The following is a 12,670-nucleotide window of genomic DNA, read 5'->3' on the forward strand; positions in this document are numbered from 1 at the left end:
GACAGAGCTATTCAATATTACCTTACTAACTTACAGTAGCATAAACATATCTACAAACTGGAAATATGCTAAAAATGAACATGTCTGTGCAACGCAGGAATAGAAGATACAGAAAATGATTACTTTACATTTCTTTCCTTTCCCCTCTATTTCCTTGTATTTTATATCTTCTCAGTAATTTTTTTGTAGAGAAAGCAAAGCATATAATGACATTTTAATAATAGGAAGCCAAAGAAGGGGGCAGGGGGAATCAGATTTGCATGCTTCTCTGGGGAGTATACATGTTAAGGTCTTTTACAATGAGAGATACTTCACTCTCATTAACTTTCAGATATAAATGGTAAAGAATTGTAAAGACAGTGATGCCCTCATGACAGTGCCTTGATACCTTCATCAACTAAATAGTTCCTCCAAAGTTCCATGCACACCACCATCATTCTACTAATCATTCTAATAGCAAGCGCTGGGCGATCAAACAATGCACTATTCTGCTATCATACTGTTGAATTAAAACAAAGTTGGTCTCACACAGAAGTCAGGCTAAAGTATTTCTTTTAGCATAGACTGTATTTACTTGGACACTTATCCAATTTTACCATGGAAATTTTACAGCAGACAAGACAGGGAAATACTGCAGTCAATTTCATTTACTCATGCCACAGGGCTACCCATTAGCCTTTCTTGTCGAAGAGCAATCAGCCTCTGCAACCATCTTTCTTCTGCTTCTGCTTTGTCCACAAACAGCTACAAGAGAAGGTAAAAATAAAATACCACTTATATAGATAACCCAATGATTCTGGGATTCATAAGCAGTAGGAATTCCCTGTAAAATTCATTTCCACAAACATGAAGCAAATGCAGTGGGGAATGTACATTCAAATACCTTAGTTAAAACTAGATTTTTAGTATTGTTGCTTTCACTCTTCATTTTCTGTTAAAGCATGGAGGGATTTGCATCACTGCTTAGGTCAGAAACCTTTCCTCAATGCTAAGGATGCACACTAGAGCATATATACAGGAATGAGATTGAGGATATTCCAAGTATCTTTGCCTTACTATTAAGTAATCACATTCCACAATGACAAGAGAGACTTGTGATCTAAGACCTCTATTTACAAACTTATTCCTGTATCAGATCAAAATGTTCTTCTGTCATCACAAGTTTTTAAATATATCTGCTGAGGCAAGTGAAGACTACCTATCAGACTGAAAGCCAACTAGGATATTCAGAACACAGGTAGCTTACAGTTGTATTTTAACGTATCAGATATTTTAAGCCTTTACATACCTTAATGGAAGAAAAGTATTTCTGCATGAATGACAGACACCTATATTATGGTTTGTAGAGTGTGCTAATGCTGGGATTGAATGCAGAAAATCCAAATTAGGTCTCTGTTTAGATGTGAAACAAATCTGATGGATCTGAGGAAGTTACTTTTTCTTAGCTTTATCTACCTCACTTAACTAAATATACTGTTTTGAATACCTTGTATTATTTTGTGTCTTCTGGAATGTTAGTGACTTTGAAGATCTACCAGAAAATCATAGGAAACAACACGTCCCCTCCCCATTCAATAAACGACTTTCAAAAAGATTTAATTTCCCATAGCATTATCTAAACTAAAATGTAGCAAGTGGAATCAATGTTAGACAGTAACGCTCAGGCTATGAACTTTAGTTATATAAAAACAGCTTTTAAGACTTTTTTCAAAAAATGTATGGACACAGAACTCACATCTCTTGAAAGTATCTCTGAGTCAAGGCTATCATAGTAAGTGCCACCATACTTACATTAGGGTGAGCTAATGAGTTCTCATCTTGGTATTTGATAGCTGTAGGAATAGTTCCAGTCAGTGTTTCTTTTTCAGTAATAGCTGAACCAGCACTACCCACTTCTGCTGTTGCAGGCTCAGTCTTGACTTCAACAGGTTCTGTTGTCTAAAATCCCCAGGGGAATCAGAACAGCAGTCACAAAATGATATTTATAATCAACACAATTTTTATAAGCAAATCTCCCCTTTGAATATTGGACTTGTGATAGTATACTGAGCAGAATTTTGCTTAAACTGACCCACTAAATCTGTTGAACAGGAAAAATGGAACCACCAGGCTGCCTTAGAAGCCTGAAATTAGAGCCTGGACAGGTGCAGCCTTAAGTGTCTGTACCTCCACAAAGGGAGACTTCCTGCACAGAATTTATTTTCAGTGTTGAAAACTGAAGAAGGGGTGTAATTTATTGCGCAGATAAATTGTGGCCTGTCCAGCCCCATATCTCCTCTTCAGGAGAGTTTCCTCACTTTCATGGAATGATTGTTTTTATACTACTGTACTTTTCTTTTTAAACATGTAAGCACATATTAACAGAGATTCTGATTGGGATCCAGAGAAGCTCATGAGTGCATGGCTAGAGGACTGCTAGTTTTGTCTGGTGGCACTTTTCTCATGTCACATGGCATGGTGATCTAGGTGACCCCTGATCTCTGGAGTAGGTGGGGGGGGGGACTTACTGTGACACTATCATTAGAAAAGGGAAATCAAAAAGTCTTCATTGTGTGTAGGTAGAAGCTACAATGTGTTTTATTGATCCTGGCCAAAATCTAATACTTTCTAATCCAAAATATAAAGCATAATTACTGTGATTAAAAGTCAATATTTGCAACAACACTTGTGTTTGGTTGCTATTAAAATCAGTCACACAAATTAAACATAACACTGTTGATAAATATTCCATTTCTTTTATATTTAAATAAGGTTTAACATAATGACTTGGATTCACATTTGATTTCTGACTATTGGAATTAGGTCTACTATTTAGTTTTTTTTTATTTATGTATTCAATTTATATTCCACCTTTCTCTCAGCATTAGACCCAAGGAAGCATACAACAGATTATTAATATCTACAGCCAATGTCAATTGTATTAATATGCAATTTTGCATCAGCTCTCAAGGGCAACATGCAAAGAAAGTAGATTACAAACTTACCTTTTTGACTTCCTTGCTTGATCTGAATGTCTGTGGAACAAAGGAGTCACTTTCAATTGCTTCAATTTCTTTCACTCGTTTCACTTGCTCCACAAGACTGGTCTGGTCTATGAAGAGAGTATAATGTCAGTATGATTTAGCATAAGATTAAATCAGCACTGTAATATACTTTTAAAAAATATACTTTTGCTTGGGAAATAGAAAAATCTGAGGTAAGATATGGTTCTGCCAAGAAGAAACTATGTTTGCTTTATTCAGAGAAAAAGAATGGGAAAAATGGAAATGGGAAAACTAGTCCTAGGACAATGATTTTTTTTCTCACACCAGTTACAAATGAAATGCTGCTGCTGGCAACACATCTATTAATTATACTTTTGATACTTGTTATGATGAAAACAGTCATATCCACCCCTGGCCCCAAAATTGTACAAATAGTTTGCTAGAAGCATTGGAGGGAGAAGAGTCTTAATATTTTGTCACATGACTCAATAAAAAACTCCAATATCAGTATCTATAGTGTATCAATGTATATGAATTTAATATTCCAACAGTGATTTCAAGCAATGTTTTAAAAGTGTTTTTCAATCTATTTGGAAATGAAAAAATTGAAGAATGCTCTAGAGTCAGAAGCATTTCTTTTTACAGAGTCATATATTTCCTTTGCGCTTCATTTTTTCATTTGTGATAAAATGTAATGAGTAAGATCAGGCAAATATCTACTGGCAATAAAATGTCTCAGAATGCAAGTACTCCGATGCACACTGAGAAACCCAAAGAGAATCCATCCAATGATAGAAACTGCCTCTCAATCATAGAGGTCCTATATTACACAATAAAGGAACACAACGTTCTTCAATAGGAAGTTATGTTGGGAAGAAGCCAACATCTTTCAGACAGCTTTTCTGAAAAGTATCACAGTGCAGATTATTCTTTGAGATGTTCACCCTAGATTATGCTAAGTATGGAGCAACACAGACGGCCCCAAAGGGCGGCTTCAAGCCAGCCCTTCCAAAGCAAGATTGGGACCGCAGCAACTGCACGCTGGCTGAAAAGGAGCAGCAAAGAGTCGCTCCCTTTTAGGCCAGCAAAAAGCTGGTCCCACCATGTCCAGAAGCCGGCTTTAAGGTGCTCTGGCAGCATGCGGCGTAAAAACGCCGAGCTCCCAGAGTGCCTGGAAGCCAGCCCCCATGTAAACAGCCCATCAGCTTCTGGGTGTCTTGGGAATGTGCGGCGTTTAAACCTCTCTGTTTCGGCGCTATATCTACTTACTTCTAAACAAGTATCTTAATGCTGACTTATTGGAACAAACAGTGCATGTAAGTTTAATTATACCCACTATCTTTCTTTGTCCGGAAGCAGATAGAACAGAAATATTCACAATATCAAAATGAAAACTGCATTCTGTTTAGTCAAATAGCCAATGAAATGTGGAAAATGTAATGCTGGCATATTCAGCAAAGAAAGGAAATTCAGCATTGTTACATTACATGTTCCTCTGGACCATATAAAACTCAGAAGACTATCGCCTTGTTTAATTGCTTGCCTGCTCACATGTAGGGCTAAATGTTAAGTCAAATGTTGAGCCAACAGTGTAATGAAGGAACCAAATAGAAAAAGGAGGAGGAAGAGAAGAAGCAGCAGCAGCAGCACAATTCTAAGTTCCATCAACAAGAATATAGTATCTAGATCGATAGAATAATAGTTCCCTTCTATGCACCTTTTGACATACCTCACCTAAAATACTAGTTGCGGGCACCACAGTTCAAGAAAGATACTAACAAGCTAGAATGTGTCCAGAGACCAGTAACCAAGATGGTAAGAATTTAGAAATCATGCTTCCTGAGAAATGATTTGGTGAGCTGGGTAGGTTTAACCTGGAGAAGAAAAGACTGAGAGCTGACAAGATAGCCATCTTTAAATATTTGAAAGGTTGTCATATAGTAGATGGAGAAAGCCATCTAGTAATTTAAATCCATGAATTAATGGACTCAAATTATAAGAAAAAAAGTTTTAGCTGAAGATTACCAAAAAAAGGGGGGTGGGAGGGGAGCCCTGACAGAACAAGCTGTTTAATAGACCACCTCCTTCTTTCGAGGTTTTTAAACAGAGATTGGATGGCTACCTTTCAGGAGTGAATTAGTTATGTATTCTTGCATGGCAGGGGGCTGTACTAGATGTCCCCTGGAATACCTTCCTATGCTATAATTCTGTGAAATGAGTAAAGGGACATGTGGGGGGGGGGGTCGCAGACACAGGAGCTCTTAGGGCCTTTGCATTCAACACACAGTGGTTTATGATGGGATGGGGGCATTTTGTGGGTGGGAATTGTACTCATGCCCACATCCCTATCATCCACTTGACCCTATACAGAAGCAGACAAATGCCTGGTTTGGGGGCTCCCTGAGTTGAATGTAAGTTTACATATCAACTGTATGCTGCTGTTACTACAGGAATGGATAGAAAATAACTGGGAAATAATATGCATGTACAGTAGGATAGACACAGTAGATACAACAGAAAACTCAAGGTGATTTTTCAAATATAATTTTAGGTATTTCCAACACTTCCCCTAAACTAGCCATTCCCAATCTGGTGCATTTCCCCCCCTTCATTAGTAAACCTAAGGTGCACTTTCAAGTCACTCTTGTGATAGAAGTGGTAACAAGATTTTCCACGCATGCTAAAATAAAAGATAAATACAGCCCAAATTTCTCCTGGACTGTCAGGCATAACTATGTCTGTTTTATACATTTTGATTTTCCTTATCAATGACTAGTGACATTTGTGTAGGAAAATGATATAGATATTTACGTATAGTATCCCATGTGATCAATGCATCACTTTTCTTAACTATTAAATATTCAGTGACAAATCATGAGTAGGTATGTGTATGACCTTTACTATTTCTGAGTGCTCTAATGCAAATGACAGTTATAAACTGGGGACATGTTCCCCAAGAGAAACGAAATCACAAAATATTCCTCCTGAATTACTTCAGTGACATTAACTGGATAAAAATGGACTGGAAGGAAGTTGTATCCATTAGTCTACAATATTGTTGACAAACACATTATTGGTAGATAAAATGCCTTCCATATAGTGTCTGTCAGATGTCAGTAGAAAGGATATATATTTCATAGTAAAATCAAAAATAATGGAGTCAGAAAGCTAAGAGGGTACAGACAAAAAAAATCAATACTAACTCATTGAACAGCAAGTCCTTTCACTCTGGTCAGACTGAAAATACAGAACTATTTGTATTAGTGACTGTTGATGCCATGTTTCATACATAAATCATTCCTTCTACAAGAATCACAATTAAGCTTGCTCTTAGTAGGTTTGCTCCTTTTATTTTATTATGAACACAGTGGGGAAAATAGTAGAAATATGAACACACAGCAAAACTATCAATATAGTTTTGCAAAAGGTTTGGCAAGGCCTTCAGATGATAAACTTCGATTTCAATCTGTCTGTTCAAATCACGTGGTTTATATATTTTTTATCATACTGTAGTAGTGAACCCCTGCAAACAGCAGGTGGCATTGTATTACCGGTTAAATTATTACACAGGAGCTCCAAGGATCTTGCAGTCAGTATAGATAATACATCTTAATAAAAAGAAGAAGAGAAAGAAAGAAAAACACTGATTCTTTTTATAGAAACTTTAAAATATTTGCCTGCAATTTGTTCTTGTAACCTCTATTATCCCAAGTACCTTTAACGTGAATGTTGTTCCTGTAACTAAAAGGCCAGCTAAAGCAGTGACTAATATGGCAGAAAGTTAAAACAAAACCCAACACCCACAACTGGGATGGTAATACTTAGAAAAATGCATAAATAAATAAATAAATAAATAAATAAAAATGTTCAGGTTTTTAAATATGAAAGACAGTATGAAGGAAGAATTGAAGGTTGCAAGAGACCCATTGGGAAGTTCAAATATAATTAGAAGAGAGGTAAGGGAGGGGAAGGAAACAAAGTCTATGTTATAATTCAAAATGACAGAAGAATGAATATCTTGTGATAGTCGATATTTAGATATTATACATAAATATCACGATTTTCTAATACTCTATCATATGTTTCATGTGACAATTTTTATATAATTAAAGAATAACTTTTACTTTAATATAAACAGTGGAATTTATTTAGTTTAAGTTCCTACAAAACATCCTCTCCTTGCCTAACCTATACATTGTGAGTAGCTACTCCTCCAATTTTCCTAATCTTCCTTCAAACGCCACTTGCCTGCTACTGCTGGATTTACTTTTGAGGCCTATACCTATGTCACACCATAGATTTACTACAGGAAAACAAGTTCAACTTATAGAGAAAATAGTGGAGAGAATTTCAGCTTCTTAATCAAGCAACTGAAATGGGAATCTCAGAAAGCACTGATAAAATATATATATAGTGGAGTAGGTAACCTACAAGAAGCCAGAATCGTATAGTGGTCTGAGTGTTGGACTCAGCCATGGAAACTCAACTGGGGAATCTTAGGCAAATTGCATGATTTTAGCTTTAGAGCAGTGTTTCCCAAACTTTGCTTCTCTGGGTGTTTTGGACTTTAATTCCCAGAAGCCTCAGCCAGTTTGGCCAACAATTAGGAATCGTGGGAGGTGAAGTCCCAAACATCTGGAGGACCAAAGTTTGGGAACCGCTGCTGTTAGAGGAAGGTAATGGCAAACTTCCCCTGAAGAAATCTTGCCGAAAAACCCAATGATAAAGTCTCCATAATATGTAAGGGACATGTTGGCGGGATACAGACCGCCGCTTTGCGGCGGTCTCCCGCCGGCGCCATTTGCTCCGCGAGGGAGCCGCAGCAGTCAAACCGCGCGGCTCCCGCGCGGAGCAAAAAAGAAGCTCCATTTCGGAGCTTCTTTTTGCGGCGCCTTTATGACGTCGCGAGGCGCCTGGCGTGGACTCGTGACGTCATAGGCGCCGCGACACGTACGGACGCTCAGCGTCTGATACGTAAACATGGCGGCCCCCATGTGGAAGGGGCGCCGCCATGTTGTACGTATTCTATACGTACTAGGGTTAGGGGGGTGCGGAAGCACTGCCCCTTCCTAACCCTAGTACGTATAGAAGACGTACTATATGGCGGTCTGTATCCCGCCGTTATTGTTATTCAAGTCAACTCTAATAACAATAACACGTCTCTTATATTGTCAGATCAATTTGTGGTATTGCCTGGGAAATCTTTGGAATCCCTGAACATAAAAGACAGGAAACTCTCACCATTTCCTAAAACATTCTCTTTCTCACAATCCCTACCTACACTTTATACAAGGATTATTCGAGCATTAACAGATATCTACTACACCCCTCTACTTAGCTTGTATTCCACATAACTACTTCTATCCAAACCACTAGCCTGTTTCACTGAAGAATTCCTGCTGCCAACCTCTCCCTTAATAATAATACAGTGGTACCCCGGGATACGAAATACCCAGGTTACGAAATTTCCGGGATACGAAAAAATCCCATAGGAAATAATTGTTCCGGGTTACGAATGTTTATTCGGGTTACGAAAAAAAATTTTGGTGCTTTTTTCGGCTTTTTCGCACGAAACGCGGCTTTTCCCCATTAGCGCCTATGGCGATCCGGCTTACGAAGGCTTTTCGGGTTACGAACGGCGCCCCGGAACGAATTAATTTCGTAACCCGGGGCACCACTGTAATAATAATAATTTGTTTTATTTATATACTGCTATTCCAAAGATCATAGCGGTGAACAGCAAGTAAGCTAATTTTAGCGACCTTGGAAGGATGCAAGCCTGAGTCGAGCTTGGGCCCTTTTGCTGGTCTTGAACTCGCAACCTTGTGGTTTTGAGTGAATGGCTGCAGTACAGGCATTTAACCACTGCGCCACCAGGGCTCCTTGCTCTCACACTTTACTACTTGTTTCAGTAGACTATTGCCCATCTTCTTTCAGCTGGTCCCTTGTTTAATACTGTGATTTGTAAAGAACAGGAAAGGAAAAAAAAAACATGTCCATATCTTGTGAGCATGAATACATGTATTCAACAAACATGTTTAGAGATAGCCATGTTGACCATGCTGCAAAATACAGTAAAGTCCAAAATCCACAAAAGAGTGATACTATTGGCTAACCAAAATGCAGAAAAATGCATCAGTTAGCTTTGCACAGGAGAGGGGCAGCCTGAATCTCAAAGGAAAGTACTTTGAGATTCCTGGTGGAACTGAAATTTAATTACCTTTTATTACCTTTTGTTCTTTGTCCCCACAAGGCTAAGAAAAGGAGTAGTCTTTGTCTGCATTGATATCCCTGTTGACAATCTTAACTGGCAACAAAAACAACACCTGAGACAAAAGGTAACTTTGTGACTCTAGCATCATCACTTTTCTTCTCCTGTATGATTTTAACATCTTTTCCTGACAAAGAAACCAATTAGCTTTGAAAGCTTACAGGATATATTTTCTGCATTTTTGTTGGCCAATAAAGGTATCACTCTTTTGTGGATTTTGTTGTATTCAACAGAGAAACACAAGGTTTTTCTCTGCTATTTCACTTTTCTTGACTGCCCATGAGCATTAATCCCACAAGCTCTTTCCTGTTGTAGTTTTCTACTTATAAGCTTTTATAATTCATGTGCTGGCTATGCATGAATATTTAAGATTGCAATACAGATTCGATAGAAAATTAAGCACTCAGTCTCTCTAAAGCCAAAGGAATGAATCACATGATATTTTAAATGAGAATGCTTAGTGTATGTGGGTGGGAGAATCTGAACTTTCTGCATGTTGGGGTTGTATAAAGGCACACACATAAATACACTGTTCCACCTCCACTGTGTTTTCAACAACCACAACATTTGGGGCATCTCCTAGATCCATTACAAATCTTCATACAAGACAGTTTTTAGTGACCAAAATTCAAGAAGTAAGCTTTCATGAAAACAATGGCATCTTCTGTATCTGTCAACTGAAATCCAATCGGAAACTTTTGGAGGGTCACAAAACTCTTTGAAAAAAGGGTGCTGAAAGAGAAAGACCAGAGATCATAGTGCCTAGAGAAAACAGGATGGGGCATATAGGAAGAAGAGAAAGGGTTGGAGGTAGGAAGAAAAGAAATGGCACATGTTATGGAATCTTCCCATTTTCAATGGTAGTCCAAGACTTTGTAACAAAAGTAAGTAAGAATAGTTGATTTCTTACTCAGCCCCCACTTAAATAACAACAAAATTCAGTGGTCACATTTTCAGCCAAAAAAAAACCAAAAACAAAAAAAAACACCCCAGGATGCCAGCAATAGTGGCTCTGAAAACTGACTGAGTAATACACAAGATAACACTCCAGCAAATAACTATTTAGGACTCTTTTTCAGAGTGAACCGGAAAATAAATTTTGTCAGAGGAGTTTTATTATCTTCTCCTTGTGCTTTAGTCGGCACGTATGACAGAGCAGTTGAGGGCAGGAAGGTCATACTTGACCACAAATATATAGGTCAAATGACATATGGACTACTAGAGCAAACTCTTTCTGCATTACCTTTAGTTAAAGTATTAGTTATATTAAATATACGAACTAATTGTTTCCAGACAACTATGTTTAAATAAAAGATATGTAACTATGCAGAAATCTTAATAAAATAATGAATAAAGATAGGAAACTTAAATCATGTACATAAGGTTATCAGAATTGTGCTGCATTTTCAGAGGAACAGACTAGAAAGTTTCATTTGCAATACATGAATAGGCCAGAGTGCAGCTTCTGCTATTGCTGTTAGCTGTCCATTTTAATTCTTGAATTCTTATTGACTCTAATTAAAATTCTATAGATGGAAGAGCTGTAGGTTTCTCAGGAACTTGCCAGTGAATGTTGTCTGCCAACCATCTCCAAACACCCCATAACCACACACAACCAGCTTGTCAGGAGAGCTAATGCAGACATAGTGGGGCACACCACATTTGTCACTGTGGCTAATATGAGAGATACTCAGCTCTTTTTTCTCAGCATACAAAAGCACAATATGTAATTCAATGCTCAATTTACCCTTGTCTCGTAGGAGATTTTTCCCCACTAATTGATAGAAATTAAGCCATTAATCAAGCCACTAGCCATCATTCAAACCAGAGAAGATGAATACAAACTTTCATCATAACCACCTTCCCCATTTTAGTGTTCATTAGCATTAATTTTTAATGCAATTATGCTATTCTTTTACACTGAGCTCATAAATTACTGCTCTTTTGTTGCTGGCTGGCCTTGTAAAATCCAAGGTAATGCTTTGTGCTCTGATCTTAAAGGCAATTATTAGCTTCTTCTATCTTTTACATCTATACAGTCAAAAAAACTTTATATAGCATATCCACCATGGTTATGCTGGTATACATAACAAAAATAAATCAGGTAGATACTACTGATACAGAATATGGATATTGTAAATTGATAGGCACATAGAATTAGAATACAAACACACTGAGGAATTCACTAAAAAGGAATTAACTAAAAATTAGTGGATCTCAGTAAAGTCAAGCACACAAAAAGCCAGGCAGTAATCACCAAGACAGTTGGGAAGCAACCAAAATTTGCCTTACACAAGTACAAAATGAGTGCATACTTAGCTGCTACCTAACTGTACACCTGAATACACACCCTCATTTTCTCTCTTATAAATGAAAAACTGCCATCTACTCCTATAGCTCAATGTAATGCGTGTACTGGAGACATGGCAGGTATGATGAAAACTCATATTATCATCATCACATAATCCTGAGTACACCCTGACATATTAAACAAGAAGAATCAGAAAACAAATAGGGAACAATTGCTCCCCTTATGATACCTCAAAACAGACAGACCTTCAGTCTATCAAAATCATGAACATTTTTAAAAACCCTTGTATGCCAAGGGCAGCAGCTTTACAATCAAACATGTGGAATATTAGTATTACTCTGATGTAAATAAAGCAAGATTTTGAAACAGATGAAGGCACATTCTTGCTTTAGAATTCTTTCACATAATTTATACTTTATAAAGTCATTATATGGATCAAACCACTTCTGATGTTATAGTTACTATACATTACAGTGTATAGTAAAATAAAGTGAACCTTTTAGAAGATATGACTTGTCATAATATGATCATATTCCATAAGAGCATGCTGTGCTGGACTCAAAGAAATGATCTCACTTTACTCTACTCTTCCCCTCCACCTCTTTCCCTTGTGTGCTGTGCTGAGCTTCATGTTATGTCATTTTCTCTTTACATTTTAATATTAAATAAAATACACTTCCTAAAATAAAGTAAATTAAGATTCATCTTTAGTCCACACAGCTGGGCAAATTTACAGATTAATTTTAAACAAATAATTTCAAAAATAACAAACACTGGCTGTGTTATTCATAAACTATTTTATTTCATAACTGGATTATTCTGCAATACAGAGGTACTGGAATACACTTCAATACTAGGATAATTTTGTACATATTTATAATAAATAAATAATTAAATAAAATGCTGGGATGGATTACAGTTTGCTCTTAAAGAACATGCTTTCAAGCCAGAAGGTCTCAGGTCCAATTTATACCATCACCAGTCAGATAGCAGAGTAATGGGTATGACCTCCATTACTGGGTATGAGAGGAAAAGGCGGCTGGGAAGAGGGGCTATCGCAGAAGAGGAGGATGGGAAGAGGTAATCGGAGGAGGGTTAGGAATT

The 12,670-nt window shown here is 37.3% G+C and overlaps 1 protein-coding gene across 1 annotated transcript in view; it reads right to left on the reverse strand.

Moving 5' to 3' along the window:
* Nucleotides 1–548: 548 nt before the first annotated feature.
* Nucleotides 549–12,670, reverse strand: part of LOC149318077 (serine/Arginine-related protein 53-like) — a 257,271-nt gene continuing 245,149 nt past the window's right edge. The window contains exons 8-10 of the mRNA XM_089508974.1: nucleotides 2,985–3,091; nucleotides 1,792–1,938; nucleotides 549–744 (exon numbers count right to left, since the gene is read on the reverse strand). Coding sequence (XP_089365100.1) covers nucleotides 652–744; nucleotides 1,792–1,938; nucleotides 2,985–3,091 — 347 coding nt within the window. The 3' untranslated portion in view covers nucleotides 549–651. The remainder of the gene's footprint in view (nucleotides 745–1,791; nucleotides 1,939–2,984; nucleotides 3,092–12,670) is intronic.

The sequence above is a fragment of the Sceloporus occidentalis genome, unplaced genomic scaffold (genome assembly GCF_023333645.1).
Source record: "Sceloporus occidentalis isolate IW3139 unplaced genomic scaffold, rSceOcc1.0.p SCAF_2, whole genome shotgun sequence".
NCBI lineage: Eukaryota > Metazoa > Chordata > Lepidosauria > Squamata > Phrynosomatidae > Sceloporus > Sceloporus occidentalis.